Here is a 17,352-nt window from a genome sequence, read left to right as displayed (position 1 = left end):
AATCTTTTGCTTATGCAGTTTATTAAATCTATTATCTCTATTACTTGAATGTCCCTTTCTCTATGCCTTTGATGTTTCTCTCATGGGAAACACACATAGGGTGGTATTTTCCAAAGTGTAGGCAAAATCTTGCTGATGGTAAGCAAGATGAATTTAAATAGATGATGGGGTCAGTATTCATTTATTCATACAGCATATATTTACTGAGGACTTACTATGAGCCAGGTGCTATTCCAGGGGCTGGGGCACACTGATGAAAAAGAGTTCGTGTCCTCACAACTTTACATTCTAGTATGGGAGACAGACAGTAAACACTAACAAATAAATAAAGGAAAAGGGCTAGACGTTCTGAGGCATTGGCAAGGAGGTGGGATCATGCAGCTAGGGTTTTTCTCAGAGAAGCTTCTCTCAAAGCAGGGATTATTTGAAGGAAGACCTCAATATGACCAGAGAACCGGACATCTAAAGATCTAGGGAAACACATTCCATAAGAGGGAGGAGTAAGTGCCAAGGTCCTGAGTCAAGCTGAGCTTGGCGAGTTCAAAAACCAGAAATAAAGCTGGTGTGGCCGGAATGCAGAAGGGAAAGAGGTAGGCGGCAGGTCTGATCCCACAGGGCCTGGAGGGCATGACCAGGAACTTCAGTGCCATCCCAACTGCAATGGGAAGGTGGAAGCAGGGAGGTGGCAACGTCAGGTTCTTGCCTTTAAAAAGTTCCTCTTAGCTGGGCTTGGTGGTTCATGCCTGTAATTCCAGCACTTGTGAGGCTGAGGTGGGAGAATCACTTGAGGCCAGGAGTTCAAGACCAGCCTGGGCAACAAAGCAAGATGCCCATCTTAAAAAAAAAATAAATAAATAGTGGTAAGGAGTCCAGTTAGAAGACCATTGCAGCTGGGCGTGGTAACTCATGCCTGTAATCCCAGCACTTTGGAAGGCCAAGGCAGGTGGATCACTTGAGGTCAAGAGTTCAAGATCAGACTGGTCAACAAGATGAAATGCCGTGTCTACTAAAAATACAAAAATTAGCCAGGTGTAGTGATGCGCACCTGTAGTTCCAGCTACTCGGGAGGCTGAGGCAGGAGAATCACTTGAACCCAGGAGGTGGAGGTTGCAGTGAGCCGAGACTGTGCCACTACACTCCAGTGTGGGCGACAGAGCGAGACTCTGTCTCCAAAAGAAAAAAAAAAAAATACCGTTGCAGTAGCCCAGCAGAAGCTAATGCAGGCTTGCATTGAAATGGAAACATCAGGAGCGGTAATCTGAGGACGTATTTCGGAGGAAAGACAGACTGAACTTGATGACAGATAGAATGTGGGGTGACTCTTAGTGTTCTGCCTGGGCCACTGGACAGACAGCAAAAAACTGGGGAAAGTGCAGTTCTGGGGTCAGAGAGGATCCAAACTTCTGTTCTGGAAGCAGGGACTGCTTGTTAAGAAAAACACTGGGAGACACCCAGTGAACAGCTGTATGTGATTCCAAAGCACAGGGAAGGGGTCCGGGGCTATCCATGTGGAAGGCTGCAGCAAATGAACGGGAATGAGAGCCAAGGCGGGGGATGAGATCACTTGGTATCAGGTAGATAAAGGAGACACAAAAGCCAGCCAGGCCATGGCAAGACTTAAAGTTCTGGCAAAGCGGAGGGAAGGCAGGGAGGACGGAGGGTGGGGATATGGGAGGAAAACCATGGAGAAATGGCATCAAAAGTCTAGAGAAGAAAATGTTTCCAGAAGTAAAGTCAACTGCATCCAATCTGTGAACAAAAACAAACACATGGGGAAAGGAAGTGATTCCATTTTCAATTATCTTTTATTTTTTTGAGACAGAGTCTTGCTCTGTTACCCAGGCTGGAGTGTAGTGGCGTGATCTTGGCTCACTGCAACCTCTCTGCCTCCTGGGCTCAAGCGATTCTCCTACCTCAGCCTCCCTAGTAGCTGCAATGACAGGTGTGCACCACCACACCTGGCTAATTTTTTTTTTTTTTTTTTTTGTATTTTTTGTAGAGATGGCGTTTCGCCATGTTGGCCAGGCTGGTCTCGAACTTCTGACCTCAGGTGATCCACCTGCCTCAGCCTCCCAAAGTGCTGGGATTACAGGTGTGAGCCACCATGCCTGGCTTCAATTATCGTTTTGTGAAACTACAGTAGATCCTCATTGTTGACAGACTCCATATTTGCGAATTCACCTACTCACTAAAATATACATGGAACCTTAAAACCAATATTCCTGCACAAGTTCCTAGCTAAGGGTGAGCAAGGTGACGCTCTCCATTCTTGTTTCAGCTGACATATTGTAAACAAGCGTCTTTTCCGGGGTCTATTTACTGCCACATTTCTCTTATTTTTCTGCTTTTTTTTTTTTGACCAGGGTCTCACTCGCTCACCCAGGCTGGAGTGCAGTGGCACGATCACAGCTAACTGCAGCCTTGACCTCCCCAGGCTCAGATGATCCTCTTACCTCAGCCTCCCAAGTAGGTGTGACCACAACCACATGCTACCATGCCCAGCTAATTTTTGTATTTTTTTGTAGAGACGGGGTTGCGCAACGTTGCCCAGGCTGGTTTCAAACTCCTGGGCTTAAGCAATCCTCTCGTTTCAGTCTCCCAAAATGCTGGGATTACAAGTGTGAACCACCACATTTGGCCTCATTTTTGTGCTTTTTGCTGGTGATTTTGCTATTTAAAATGGTCCCAAGCATATGCTACAGTGCTGTCTAAGTTACTAAATGCAAAAAAAAAGCTGTAATGTGCCTTAAAAAAAAAATACATGTTAGATAAGTTTCTTCATTCAGGCATGAGTTACAGTGCTTTTTGCCATGGGCTCAACGTTAGTGAACCAACTATATATGTTAAATAAGGTAACTTTAAACACGAACACACATAAAATAAGGTTATGTATTGATCGGCTGATGAAAAGCTTGGACCAGAGGCTCACAGGAACCCTGCCTCTCCCCTAGGAGCAACGGGTCAGTATTCACTAACTCAGTGTTCACTGTGAGTAAATAGAACATAATTACCATGAATAATGAGAATGGACACTATACCGAAGAGAAAGATTCCATTGGGTATCAGCTTCCTCCTTTTTTAATGAAGAAAAAGCAGGTCTGGGGCTCTAGGCTTGACAGCAATAGTATCTAGCCAGAATCTAATACACCGCTTTTATTTTTGTTGCTTTCATTTTTACAATTGTTTGTTTTCTACAGCAAGTACTGGTAGAAAGATAAGGCTTTCTTTTTCAGTAACTGCTAAAATTAAAAAAGAAAACAAGCAGACAATATAAAGAAAATATAACATAGAAAATAGTATAGGCTGAGTGTGGTGGCTGGCGCCTGTAATCCCAATGCTTTGGGAAGCCAAGACAGGAGGACTGCTTCAGCCCAGGAGCCCAAGACCAGCCTGGGAAACATAGTGAGACCCCGTGTCTACAAAAACAACAACAACAAAAATTAGCCAGGCATGGTAGTGTGTGTCTGTAGTTCCAGCTATTCCAGAGGCTGAGGTGGGAGGATCACTTGAGCTCAGGAGGTCCAGGCAGCAGTGAGCCGAGATTGCACCACTGCACTCCAGCCTGGGCAACAGAGTGAGACCCTATCTCTTAAAACAAAAACAAAAAAGAATACAGATGGAAATGGGTATAACAATAGCCCTGAAGCTGCTACACAGTGGTACCTGGACAGGGCAAAACCAAGGTGACGATGAACAAGTGGAACTTGAGAAACACAACATGGGTTAAATATTTTGTTTTTGCTAGCTCAACCACTGTGGAAGACAGTGTGGCGATTCCTCAGGGATCTATAACTAGAAATACCATTTGACCCAGCCATCCCATTACTGGGTATATACCCAAAGGATTATAAGTCATGCTGCTATAAAGATACATGCACACATATGTTTATTGTGGCACTATTCACAATAGCAAAGACTTGGAACCAACCCAAATGTCCATCAATGATAGACTGGATTAACAAAATGTGGCACATATACACCATGGAATATTTTGCAGCCATAAAAAAGGATGAGTTCATGTCCTTTGTAGGGACGGACATGCATGAAGCCGGAAACCATCATTCTCAGCAAACTATCACAAGGACAAAAATCCAAACACTGCATGTTCTCACTCATAGGTGGGAATTGAACAATGAGAACACTTGGACACAGGAAGGGGAACATCACACACCGGGGCCTGTTGTGGGGTGGGGGGAGGGGGGAGGGATCGCATTAGGAGATATAACTAACGTAAATGAAAAGTTAATGGGTGCAGCACACAATGGTACATGTATACATATGTAACAAACCTGCACATTGTGCACATGTACCCTAGAACTTAAAGTATAATAAAAATATATAAATATTAAAAAAAAAGATTTTGTTTTTGGAGTGAGATTATATGGCCATGGATGAGAAACTCATCTTCTACGAACCTCGTTTCCTTTATCAGAAACAGGGGAGAACAGCATTTCATATCACTGCCACAATGATTTAATGAAATAACAGGTAAAGCAGCTCAAATGTTTATCTCAGAACCCCTTTACTTGCTTAAAAGTTACTGAGAACCCCCAAAGAGCTTCTGTCTATGTGGGTGACATCTATCACAACTTACCATATAACAAATTCAAATTGAAACATTCAAAAAGTAGTTGGTAATTAATTTAAAATAACTATGATAAATCCAATACATGTTTGTAAAAATACATATTTTCAAGGAACAGAACTATTTTCTCAAACAAAAACAGTTGGAAGCGTGGCTTTGTTGTGCATATTTGGAAGTCTCTTTAATGTCTGACTTCTCTATAGGCAGCTGGGTCTTTATAGCTGCCTCTGCATTCCATCGGTGGCCATATCGCACTTTGCAAAGCCTCTGGAAAACTCCACGAGACACTAACGAGAGAATGAGAATGTAAACAGGCCAATAATGTCTTAGCATTATTGCAAAAAGAAAGTTTTAATTTCATGGACCATCCCCCCCCCCCATTCTGAGCGTGTCTTCAAGACCCCACATGTCCCTGGAACATACTAAAATAAAGGGTTCAGAATGGTACCTCACAAGGGAAGTTCTCAATGAATACTAACTCTCTCTTCCTTTTGTTCTTAGCCCCAATGCTGTTAAAACATGACCAAGTTCAGGAGATCAAGACCATCCTGGCTAACACGGTGAAACCCCGTCTCCACTAAAGAATACTAAAAATTAGCCGGGCGTGGTGGCGGGCGCCTGTAGTCCCAGCTAGGCGGGAGGCTGAGGCAGGAGAATGGCGTGAACCCGAGAGGCGGAGCTTGCAGTGAGCCGAGATCGCGCCACTGCACTCCAGCCTGGGCGACAGAGCAAGACTCCGTCTCAAAAAAAAACAAAAACAAAAACAAAAACCATGACCAAGTTAAGGCCAGGCCTTCTTCGGGTCATTATAATTATATAATATCCGGTACAGTGTTATGTGTAAAGAGGTGGTCAACAAGTATCACTGTGTTGCTCAGATGGTACTGTAACTAATTAGCTATGTGATCCTCAGCCAAGGATACTTAATCTGTTAAATCCAGAGGATCCACAGACTTGAACAAGAAAAAAAGTTACATCTCTGTTTTCTGACATTCAGCACTTACTTTAATTACGCCTGTAGCCAATAAACCACAATTGCACTAGTAGCGCCCGTGATACTGTCACCAATAAAACAGGGATTTTTATATCATAGTATGGTTACTGCAGATATCTTGAAAAATCATATGCTCGTGACTAATTCAAAATTATGGTAGTTATTAGACTTGTCACTAGATCTTGGTACTTTATGCATTAATAAAGAAGTACATATACTGCAGTATCACGAACTTTGAAAAACATCTTCACAGCCTACTTCAATACGGCTGTTTTCATTTTCTATCCTTTGTAATTAACTTAATTTTTATTTCTACAGTGACTTGGAACTTTGTATCGTACGTTATGCATTTAAAAACATTCTGGGCCGAGCGCGGTGGCTCACGCCTGTAATCCCAGCACTTTGGGAGGCCGAGGCGGGTGGATCACGAGGTCAGGAGACCCGAGACCATACTGGCTAACACAGTGAAACTCTGTCTGTACTAAAAATACAAAAAAAATTAGCCGGGCATGGTGGCGGGTGCCTGTAGTCTCAGCTACTCTGGAGGCTGAGGCAGGAGAATGGCGCGAACCCAGGAGGCGGAGCTCGCAGCGAGCCGAGATCGCGCCACCGCACTCCAGCCTGGGCGAAAAGAGCGAGACTCCATCTCAAAAAATAAAAAATAAATAAATAAATAAATAAAATAAAAATAAAAAATAAAATAAAAACATTCTGAGAAAGGGGTCTGCTGGCTTAACCAGACTGCCAAGGATTCATGTGGCCAAAAAGGCAAGAACCCTTGGTGTTAAGCATTTCACTTAACCTCTTCAGGTACCAAGTTCCTCTCTTTTAAAGGAAAGGATGCTTACTCCCTGAGGCCGCTCCCAGTTCTACCACTCCAGCTACAGTCTACGGAATATAATGTCCATAATGGAGAAGAATCAGGTGGGAAACAACATACCCGAGGACATTAACAAAAAGCACGATCTGGGCCGGGCGCGGCAGCTCACACCTGTAATCCCAGCACTTTGGAAGGCCTAGGCGGGCGCATCACATGAAGTCAGGAGTTCCAGACCAGCCTGACCAACATGGTGAAACCCCGTCTCTACTAAAAATACAAAAATTAGCCAGGCGTGGTGGCATGCGCCTGTAATCCCAGCTACTCAGGAGGCTGAAGCAGGAGAATCGCTTGAACTCAGGAGGCAGAGGTTGTAGTGAGCCAAGATTGCACCACTGCACTCCAGCCTGGGTGACAGAGCAAGACTCCATCTCAAAAAACAAACAAACAAGCAAACAAAAGCACAACAAAAGCCCAAATCTTAAGTCAGTCTTAAATCAGCATTCAAAGCTCTACTCTGTTAAGTCAGATGCTTTTAAACAACTAAAGAGCTTTAAACAAGTAAACACCTGAAGAGCTAACAGTGAAAGCAACTAGTAATATTTCCCAAAACTGCCTTTTGTTACATCATAAAAATATATGTGATCACAAATCCCAACATGCAACAATGAGCTACTTTTCAAAGAATAAGGCTGGGTATGATGGCTCATGCCTGTAATCCCAGCACTTTGGGAGGCTGAGGCAGAAGGACTGTGAGCCTAGGAGTTCCAGACCAGCCTGGGCAACATGGTGAAACTCCATCTCTACAAAAAATACAAAAATCAACTGGGTGTGGCGGCACACACCTGTAGTTCTCAGCTATTCAGCGGGCTGAGGCTGGAGGGTCACTTGAGCCCAGGAAGTTGAGGCAGCAGTGAGCCATGATTTTGCCAATGCACTCTATGCTGGATTACAGAGCGAGACCCTGTCTCAGAAGAAAAGAAAAAAAAATCAGCCAGGCTCATGGCTCACCCCTGTAATCCCAGCAACTTGGGAGGCTAAAGGCTGGAGGAGCACATGAGGCCAGGAGTTCCAGATCAGCCTGGACAATATAGAAAGACCCCATCTTTAAAATAATTATTTTAAAACTTAAAAAATCAAAAAACTTAAGCCAGGCATGGTGGTGCACACCTGCAGTTCCAGCAACTTGGAAGGCTGAGGTGGGAGGTTGCAGTGAGCTATGATCATGCTGTACTCTAGTCTGGGCTGTGGAGTGAGGCCCTGTCTCAAAAAAAAAAAGAAAAGAAAAGAAAAAGTTTTGCAAAGAATTCATAGTCAACCTAATCTGGGGCTGTTCTTTACATAATGGCTTGTGTGGAAGCAAACTTAAAAATAAATGTTTTTATAATCAGACTATTCTGGATATTTATCACTAATGTTTGCTTAAAAGTGTTTTATATCTTCATAAGCTCAAACAGAAAAAAGAGAGAGAGAGAAAAGAGAAACAAAGAAAGAAAAAAGACGAGAAAAAAGCACATTTTCCACGTCTCCAGGGAAGAACACTTAGCCACTGAGCACTTCACACTGGGGTACTAGAGCACCATAAGTTTAAAGAATCAAATGGATCAGTCACCTCACTTGATAACACACAGAAACCATTGAGATCCACTTAATGCTAGAGCCTGAGCCAACACTGCTGTTTAAGAACTAAGAAAGCCCAGACAGGCTGCATTTCAGTCCCTGTAGAAACATCCAGGATATGTCAGGAACAGCCAAGAGTGGCACCAAGATAAAATATGACAGTAGCGACGGCCAGCTTCAGCAGGCACAATTCATACTGAGTCCAAAGCTCTATCCTCACACAGACTAGCTCTGCAGAGGCACAGTCCTCTTAGAGCACAACAGGCAAAGTCATAGCTAGCTCTGAGTCATCCAGATGCTTCAACATGACTATCCTATGGTTCCTTCATCCAGAAACCAAATCTGCCCAGTACACATTTAGAAAAGTCCAGAAAGCCAATTTTCCCAACTATATTTAAGCAAGTCTGTCTGCTCCATGCTTCCTTGTTTTCTTAGCAGAATATCTCATTCTCTTACTTGCAGAGATAAAGACAGAGTGGAGGCTCTCCCTTCCTCCAACTAATGAAACAAAATTCAACTCATATTGGGGTGAATGAGATGTTATGCCTAATGGGAAGAAAAAGAAGAGGAAAAAACTGCATTCAATCACCAGAGAAGCTAGGTTAGTGTGCTTTAGAACATCACCCCAACATCAAGGACAAGCAAACTGAATGCACTAATACCTGGTACACCTGTTGAGTGCTAGGAATACAAAACCATAATGGTCTGATTCACTGAACCCAAGGATGGCACAGTCCAGGAACTGCAAGGAAGAAGCAAGGAGGTTTGGGACCGTCTGACAAATAGCAAATTTGAAGAAGGGAGTAGGAATGGATTTGAGCCCTCAAGGAAAGGTGAGCTGTCTGAGGCAGAGTTGGGAGGGCACTCCTGGCAGGGACAGGCACAATGGGAGCAAAGTCCCAAAGGAGGGACTCTGCAGGGTAGATTGCACAACAGTGGGAAGGGCAGTTGGTCTGCATTGGAGAGCTAGTGAAAGAAGCCTTGAGAGATAATGCTGAAGATAGGCTGAACCAGATTATAGGAACCTTGGAAGTGAGGCTCAGACTTTATCCTGTTGACCACGAGAGGCTTCCAAGCAGGAAGGTGACATAAACATAAGCAAGGAGGTGACAAAAACAACGAGTTTTAGGAGTAAGCAATGGAGATTTCTCTCTTCAGTTAATTTATCCCAACTGTGGGTCCTTTTGTCAAACCCAGACCAACCAGAATCTATGTCTGGTGAAATAAGTGTTCAGAATTATATCCTAGAGCAGTTTTCCTAACACCTAGGCCCTGGAAATGCAATCCAAATATTTTACACACCCACACACACACAATTTCCACCCATATTTCCATATATATGTATATATACACACATATATATACATATATTATATATACATATATACACATATATACACATATATAATATATATACATATATATATATAGTTTTGTTTTTTTTTTTGAGATCGGGTCTCACAGTATCACCCAAGCTGGAGTGCAGTGTCGTGATGGGGGCTCAGTGCACCCTCAACCTCCCAGGCTCAAGCGATCCTCCCACCTCAGTCTCCTCAGTAGCTAGAACCACAGGCACAGGCGACCATGCCCGGCTAAATGGCTAAATTTTTTTCGTATTTATTGTAAAGACCCATTTGCTATGTTGCTATGCTAGTTTTGAACTCTTGGGCTCAAGCAATCCTCCTGCCTCTGCCACCCAAATTGTTGGGATTACAGACGTGAGCCACCACACCTGGCCGAAATATTTTTCTTGACCGGTAAGTGACACAGTAAACTGACTCCAGAACATAAAAACAAAATATTAAAAACATATTATACTTGCTCCTAGGACTATGGCAATAAAAACCACATTTTTGAAACATGTTTGCATTAATTACCCTCAACTTAATAGTTTTGAAAAGCGCTTTTAATCCTGTTAAAATTAGAGTTGATAACATTTCTGTAGTTATTAGGCATTGTTAAATATGCTTTCATCTAGGGGCCAGGTGAGGTGGCTCATGACTGTAATCCCAACACTTTGGGAGGCCAAGGCAGGCGGATCACCTGAGGTCAGGAGTTTGAGACCAGCCTGGCCCACATGGCAAAACCTGGTTTCTACTAAAAATACAAAAATTAGCCCCGTGTAGTGATGCAAGCCTGTAATCCCAGCTACTCGGGGAGGGGGGCTGAGACAGGAGAATTGCTGGAACCCAGAGGTGGAGGTTGCAGTGAGCCGAGATTGCGCCACTTCAGTGAGCCGAGATTGCGCCACTGCACTCCGGCCTGGGCGACAGAGTGAGACTCCGTCGCCAGTCCGTCTCAAAAACAAACAAACCAAAAAAAAAAAAAAGAGCCCTGAGGCAGAAGCAACATCTCTACCCATTTCTGAGGTGCAGCTAAGGGAGAGACTAAGATTCTAAAAGCAACTTAAGAGCAAAAAAGAAAATGTCTTTTGAATTGAGGGAAAACAAAGAATAATAAATATATAAAGGATCACAACCTAAGAATAATATAGTAAATATGAGACTGTTAAAAAACAAAACAAACAACAACAAAAAACCCTGACTCCCGGCTACAGAGTTGAAAAGCCCCTAGACACGTTGAGTAGCTCTTAATTGAGACTGCACTTCACTAACCAGTGAGGTGAGGAAAAACAGGACCTCAGTCAGGGAGTAAAGTCAAAGACTAAATTACAAACAGGCCAAATGAATGGATCTGAGAGGAAGTGATAAAATTCGCAACACACTCAGCCGTGTTTATTGTAGGGAATTACCCCAGGTCTAACTGCCATTGTAATCACCCCGTTCAGGGCAGAAGTCTTCCCACAGGCCCTCAATAACCTCAATCCTTGATAAAAAGCCAAACGAGCCTGACTTTCCACCTGGGTCAAAATCCCCGCACATCCATTGTTTCGGCTCCAAAGCACCACCACTGGCAACCCCTGCGCACAACCCGGGGCTCTCCAGCACCGCTGTTCTGAATGCCAAGTGCCCAGCACTGGGTCTGGCACCGTTTCCTTAATAAAATGTCCTCTTCTCGTCTCCAGGATGAAACTCAGGATCCGGAAGACAGCCTTACACCCTCTCCAGACAGGCTCCGTTAGGGAATGAGTGCGCACAAACAGCCCCAGGGGCCAGCCACCCCCTTCCCGTGCCACAACTTCCTGTCCCTTCCATCACTTCCACACCACGACTCTAGTTTCCATCCAGCTCACAACTGTCATCAAGATCCCAGTCTCTGGAGGAAAGGGGGCAGGGCGGCTTTCCACCCTCAACTCCTCAATTAAGGGGCGTCTGAGAAGAACCTACGAAAGGGGGGCGGGGGCAGAAAGCCCTGGGACAATGAGCACCAGTCCATGTGCCGACCCGGGCTGGTCACCTACTCCCAGGTGAAACCCACGCTGGGCGCACGGGGTCGAGCCACAGAGCTGCGGCCCCAAAAGAGCAGTAGGCGCGCCCCCCTCGCGTTGACATTTCTCCGGTGTGAAGTGCCGGAGATTGGGATGCAAGAGCGGGATTACGGTCCCGAAGCTCAGCTGCACTTGGAAGCACTCGGAGTCCCCAAACCCTGGGCGAGTTCCCCATCGGCGCTCCCTGGAGAGGGCTCCTACCACCCCCGGCTCCCAGAGCTGCGCAGCCGGGCCGAGCCCCCGGGCTCTGCGCAAACCTGGCAGGGCCGCTGTCCGCAAACTTGGCCGCATGGGTCGGGCCGGCACGAGGTGGGGCGGCACTCACCAACCCCGTACTTTTGCCTCTTGGTCGTGATCCAGCGGGCCATGGCGGCGACCTCGCCCCGCGGCGGCGGCGAATAAGGCTGCTACAGCTCCTCCGGCTCCGGCCGCCGCCGTGCCGCGCTCCTGCGTGCCCCGGGCGCTTCCGCCATGTTCCGCCAAACTTCGCTGGACTCCGCGGGCCGCCTCCTCGCCGCGCCGCCTGCGCCCGTGCCCGTGCCCGCGCCGCCCGCGGTCACCTGCTGGGCCGGGCGGCAGCGCAGCAGTGCGCGCCCTTCCCGGCGCCGCCTCGGCCCCTCCCGCTGGCCGCGCCCTCCGCCCACCGGGGCCGCCTCCGAGCCGCGGGCGCCCGGCCTCTCCCGCCCGCGCCGCTCTCTGCGCTCTGCCGGGCGGGGGCCGACTGCGGCTCCGCCTCGCGCGCTTCCCTGGAGCGGCTTCCCGGGCCGGCGGGACTTTGGCGCTGGCGGCGCTTTGCCTTTCCCCCGCCCTCCCCACCCGGCTGATACCCCGGAGGCTGGGTCCCGGGGGTCCGGCTCCCGACAGAGGGCTGCGCTGGAGGAGCCGGGCACGCCCAGGCCGGGCGGCCGGTGGGCGAGGGATGCGGGCTGCGCTCCCACGGCGCGCGCCGGACCCTTGGGGAGCGGAAACGGATCAGCGAGAGTGGCTTCTTGCCTGGGGCACCTCCGGTGCCTGGCACTAAGCGGACGCGCAATAAATATTTGTTGAATGAATGAGCAGTTGACTTCTGCCTTCACCCCCTGGAGCTTGAACCCGCGCCGCAAGCGCGAGAAGCCGGACTCAGGGCAGACTGAATCTCCCGGGGCCACCGCTTAGAGTCTGGAAAGCAGAACTTTTATCACCAGAGAGCTGGTGCAAGGGAGGTGGGCTCCTCAGAAGTATCAGACCGTTTGCTAGGGGATCCTCTGCAGGGAAATTGTTTAGAAAGCCCTAATTTGGAAGTCCTGTATCCCCAAATTCCGGGGACCCCCCAACCTTAAGCTGAAGAAACTTAGACCCTCATGCCCAGACCTCCCTTTCCCAACCAGCCAGCAGCCCAGAGAGCATCCCCGTGGAGAAGGAGACAAGGCGCATCCCCGTCTTTTCTCCGTCAACGACTGCCTTTTCTTGACGAAGATCCCAAAGGGGCTGCGCATTTGAACCGCCTTGGGCTCCAGGTGGCGCCCTCTCTGGAGCTCCCCTCTTGGAATTCGTTTCTTCCTGGAGAGACCTGGAGAATGAAGATCCAGGGGCTTCTCGCTACCTTGTACTGAGAAGTAACATTGCAAGCAGAGTAAATGACCAGCTTAATTACGTTCACCTTCGAAGAAGATTCCTCTAGAGAGAAATTATATCCTCCTTGCAGTCTGTGAAGGTTTTCATGCTTTTTAGGAATATAAAAGAAAGGAAGACAAACATGTAGTAAAGATAGTAAAGACAGGTAGTTGGCCGGGCGCGGTGGCTCATGCCTGTAATCTCAGCACTTTGGGAGGCTGAGGCGGGCGGATCACCTGAGATGAGGAGTTCTAGACCAGCCTGGCCAACATGGTGAAACCCCTTCTCTACTAAAATATAAAAGTTAGCCAGACGTGGTGGTGTGCTCATGTAATTCCAGCTACCCAGGAGGCTGAGGCAGGAGAATCGCTGGAACCCGGGAGGCAGAGGCTAGAAGTGAGCCGAGATGGCGCCACTGCACTCCAGCCTGGGCAACACGGCAAGACTCCGTCTCAAAAAAAAGACAGTAAAGATAGATAGGCAAACAAGGTAACAAGGTAACAAGATAGTAAAGTTTCATTGGAGAATTAGTGCATTTTAACTTTGGTGCTTTTTTGCAAAACCAGGTCTGAAATTTTTTTTTAAGTCCTATTCACGGTGAGTAACTACTGGAGCTGGCTTTTTTTTTTTTTCTCCATCAACCAATAGGTATTTATTCACAATATTTAACAATAATTTAAGAAATTCCTCTGTCACTTTAGACTTGACATCCAGAAAGAATTCCACCATCTTCCGTAAAATAATTTATCTTCCTCCATTAGTATATCATGATTCTAATTTCCCAGGTTAGGTAATTTCTTCTTCCTTCTTCACACACATATTAAATGCCTACACATTAAGTGCCAGCATCTCTTTAAGAATGAGGCTGCAGTGGTGAATACAGTAAAATGTGTCCCTTCACAGAGCTTCTAGTCTAGGCGGGGAGAGTAAGACAGTAAAGAAATGTACACCAAACGAGGGTAAACATTAGATAAAAATCCGAAGCAGGGAGGATAGGGCGTGTAGGGTGCTGCTGTTTGTATGGAGTGGTCTGGGAATGCAGCTCTGCTAAGCTGAGGTTGAGGTGTAGACCTGAAGGAAGTGAAGATTCCAGGGGAAAGTATTCTGGGAAAGAGGAACAGCAAAGTTAAAGGACACCAAGTGTGTTTGGCAGGTTCCCAGGTCAGCCAGAGATCCTAGGTAGTGAGAGCTGAGTAACAGGTGAGAGGAAACTTGGTCTAAGAGGCAGAGGGGTGCCAGATAGAGCAGAACCCTGACAGGCATATGGACTTTATATATTACTACTACAAGAGAGGGTTGGAGGGCTTTGAGCCAACCTGGAACATATTGAACTTGCCTGCTGTGGTATGAATCCATTGTAAAGGGGCAAGGGAGGCCCACATGGATGGATGTGGGGGGCTATTTCAGTCATTCAGGCAAGACATGAAGGTAGTTGGGTCCAGGAGGATAGGGATGGAGGTGAAAAAGATGTTGGGTTCTTGACATATGTGAAAATAGAACCTGGCCAGATGTGGTGGCTCACACCTGTAATCCCAGCATTTTGGGAGGCTGAGGTGGGAGGATTGCTTAAGGTCAGGAGTTCAAAATCAGCCTGGACAACATAGTGAGACCCTCGTCTACTATATATATATTCTGGGCGTGGTGGCTGTGCCTGTGGCCCTATCTACTCAGGAGACTGAGGTGGGAGGATTGCTTGAGCCCAGGAGGTCGAGGCTAGCAGTGAGCTATGATTGCTTCACAGCATGAAAAAGAACCAACAGAAGGGTCGCATGAACGGCGGGGGGATTTACTACTGTGAGGCTTCTAATGCTCTCAGTATGCTTCAATCTTTTTTGGAAAGTTTTCCCCCAGAAAGAGATATGCTTGTATTTTTCTTTTTTTTTTTAAAGAGCCCTACCTGTATCGTAGACACTTCAGGCCCCACACACCTTGGTTCTTGTCCCTGCATGTGAGATACAAGCTGGGTCAAGAATGACTCTAAAGCCAGCTAGGTCGCACGTGCCTGTAGTCCCAGCTGCTCGGGAGGCTGAGGCAAGAGGATTGCTTGAGCCCGGGAGTTCCAGGCTGTAGTGAGCTATGCTGATCAGGTGTCTGCACTAAGTTCCACATCAATATAGTGACATCCTGGGAGCAGGCGACCACCAGGTTGCCTAAGGAGGGGTGAACTGGCCCAGATCAGAAATGGAGCAGGTCAATTATTTGGAAAGCCCTGATTTGGAAGTCCTATATCCCAAAACTTCGGTACTCCTCCTTAGCTGAAGAAATTCAGGCCCACATATCCAGGGGGAAAATCCACCCCAAGACCTCCCTTTTCCAACTGGCCAGCAGCCCAGAGAGCATCCCTGTGTAGAAAGCGACTGGATGCGTCCTTGTCTTTTCTCTGTCACCAACTGTATTATTGACAAAGATCCCGTAGCTGGGACTTCACATTTGAACTGCCTCGGGCTCCAGGTGGCACCCTCTCTTGAGCTCCCCTTCTGATCAATAATGGGATGGCACTGGTGAATTGCCACTGCATTTCAGCTTGGACAACATACTAAGACCCTGTCTCTAAACAAATATTAATTCAAAACAAAAAGAATGACTCTAAGGTTTGGGGCTTGAACAACTAGGGAGTAGAGTTGCCATTGTCTTGGTCACCAATGATATGTATCTTGTCTTCACCCTTTCCTGTCCCAGTTGCTCTGTATCAAAGTTTTCCTTTCAATATTTCTTTAGGACCCACTTCTTCACACCTTCCTCAGCAACTTCTCCATGTGGCCCCTTAGGAGCTAAAGCACTCTGCACTGGATTATATGACCTGCCTGTTGTGGACTCAGGGCTTCTCAAAGTTACGTGGATTCTCTGTGCTTAGGGAAATTGGATGACCTCTGCTCTCTGACCACAGATATATTTTAAATGTAATATACATCAGAATGTTAATGCTCCTATCCAGTGGAACTGGGTTTCTACCAAAGCGATTTCAACTGCCTCATCCCACTCTTGCACTGAAGTCTTCTTCTTCCAAAACTAGAGGTTTGAATTTGGGCGCCAGAGATTTCAAATTTGACAATTGCTTTAAGAGAGTTGGAGGAAAATGGAAAATTTTAATTACAGCTTTCAGTATGTTTATCGTTTCCTTCTGAAAACTGAAATCCAGTCACTTTGCTATATCAGATGGCTAAATCCTGGTGTGAATGTCCTTTTAAATCATAAAAGCAGAGCTCTTCCAAGTCTTTTATTAGAATGAGGCTTAAAATTAGACAGTCAACCAGACAGGTAGGTGGAATGACAGCGTGATGCCCAGAAATACCCTTTTCTTTTTCCTCTGATATCTTTTCAGAAGAAACATTAAGCATATTCCACAACCAGAGATCTTCAGACTCCAAAACCCACACAAATACAAACACACTTATGCACGCACAGACACTCACAGGCTCTGCTTGAAGGAGCCATGGAGAAGGAAATGAGGGTAAGTGACTTTGAGGGTTAGTTTGACATGAGTATTGTGACTATCCCTTACAATGCCTTAGAGAATAAATGGGCAGGATGTGAAGAGAACTGGCAAGAGCCTCACCTCCCTGTTGATTACCAGGTTTGTTTTTGCCAAATCAGGCTGGTCTGATGGCTTCTCTGTGAGATGCTGTGGATTCGTTTAAAGTGTCTTTTTTTTCTCTCCCTCTAGATAAAAGAAGATTATTCTTTGATCCTATATGAGTGAGTGACTAATGGAACTACCAGAAAAATGATAATAATAAAAATAATGTAATTGGTTCTAAGCAGTGCTTTGCAGGCTCCTAAGGATGGTTCTAAGTAAGCCAGGAGTAGGTGATACATTGTAATTCTGGGACCCATGAGCTTAGCAGGACAAAGGAAACCATGAATCACTCTAGTCCCAGAAGTACCTTTTCATAGGCCCCAGGGATTCCAACATCATTATTCACTCTCCACTCTGCAAGTGACTTAGGTCATGAGCATCTCTGAGTCTGCACAGGCTCTGCCATGTGGCTGTGGGGGTCCGGCTTCTCTGATGGATGGGAAGATAATGCTCAGGGCTCCAATGCTATTATCTCCTCATCCCTGTCACAAGGAGATTTATACTTATGATTTACCCTTTTCATGAACATGGCAAAATTCTTTTTTCTAGTTTTGTTTCTGGAATGTTCTTTGCTATGTCTAAATGAGCTGATTCCACTATTGGGAGAGGTGTATGATGTGAGCAGTAAGAAGGCATTAGTTTCTTGAAAACTAGATCCATATTTAGGTGAGATGAAATCAAACTACCTGATTAAGAAAAAAAAACTAAGTTTATTTACTGTATGTCTTGATTCCTATATACATTGAAAAATTATATTCATAAAACTGTTTAAAATAAG

The 17,352-nt window shown here is 46.2% G+C and overlaps 1 protein-coding gene across 4 annotated transcripts in view; it reads right to left on the bottom strand.

The window, feature by feature from the left end:
- DOCK5 (dedicator of cytokinesis 5) overlaps window positions 1–12,000 on the bottom strand; it is a 243,927-nt gene extending 231,927 nt beyond the window's left edge. For 2 of the 4 annotated variants that reach the window (XR_002915986.3, XM_024250914.3), the window contains exon 1: window positions 11,730–11,912. Coding sequence is in view for 3 of the 4 variants with exons in the window: in XM_024250914.3 (XP_024106682.3) it covers window positions 11,730–11,772 (43 nt within the window). In the remaining variant the exon portion in view is untranslated. Of the gene's footprint in view, window positions 1–11,729 lie in introns of all 4 variants that reach the window. The other 2 variants (XM_024250911.3, XM_024250913.3) reach the window with 2 other exon arrangements.
- Window positions 12,001–17,352: the final 5,352 nt, after the last annotated feature.

The sequence above is a fragment of the Pongo abelii genome, chromosome 7 (assembly GCF_028885655.2).
Source record: "Pongo abelii isolate AG06213 chromosome 7, NHGRI_mPonAbe1-v2.0_pri, whole genome shotgun sequence".
In the NCBI taxonomy this organism is placed as follows: domain Eukaryota; kingdom Metazoa; phylum Chordata; class Mammalia; order Primates; family Hominidae; genus Pongo; species Pongo abelii.
Note: the sequence above shows the minus strand (reverse complement) of the source record. Positions and strands in the feature narration are given on the sequence as shown.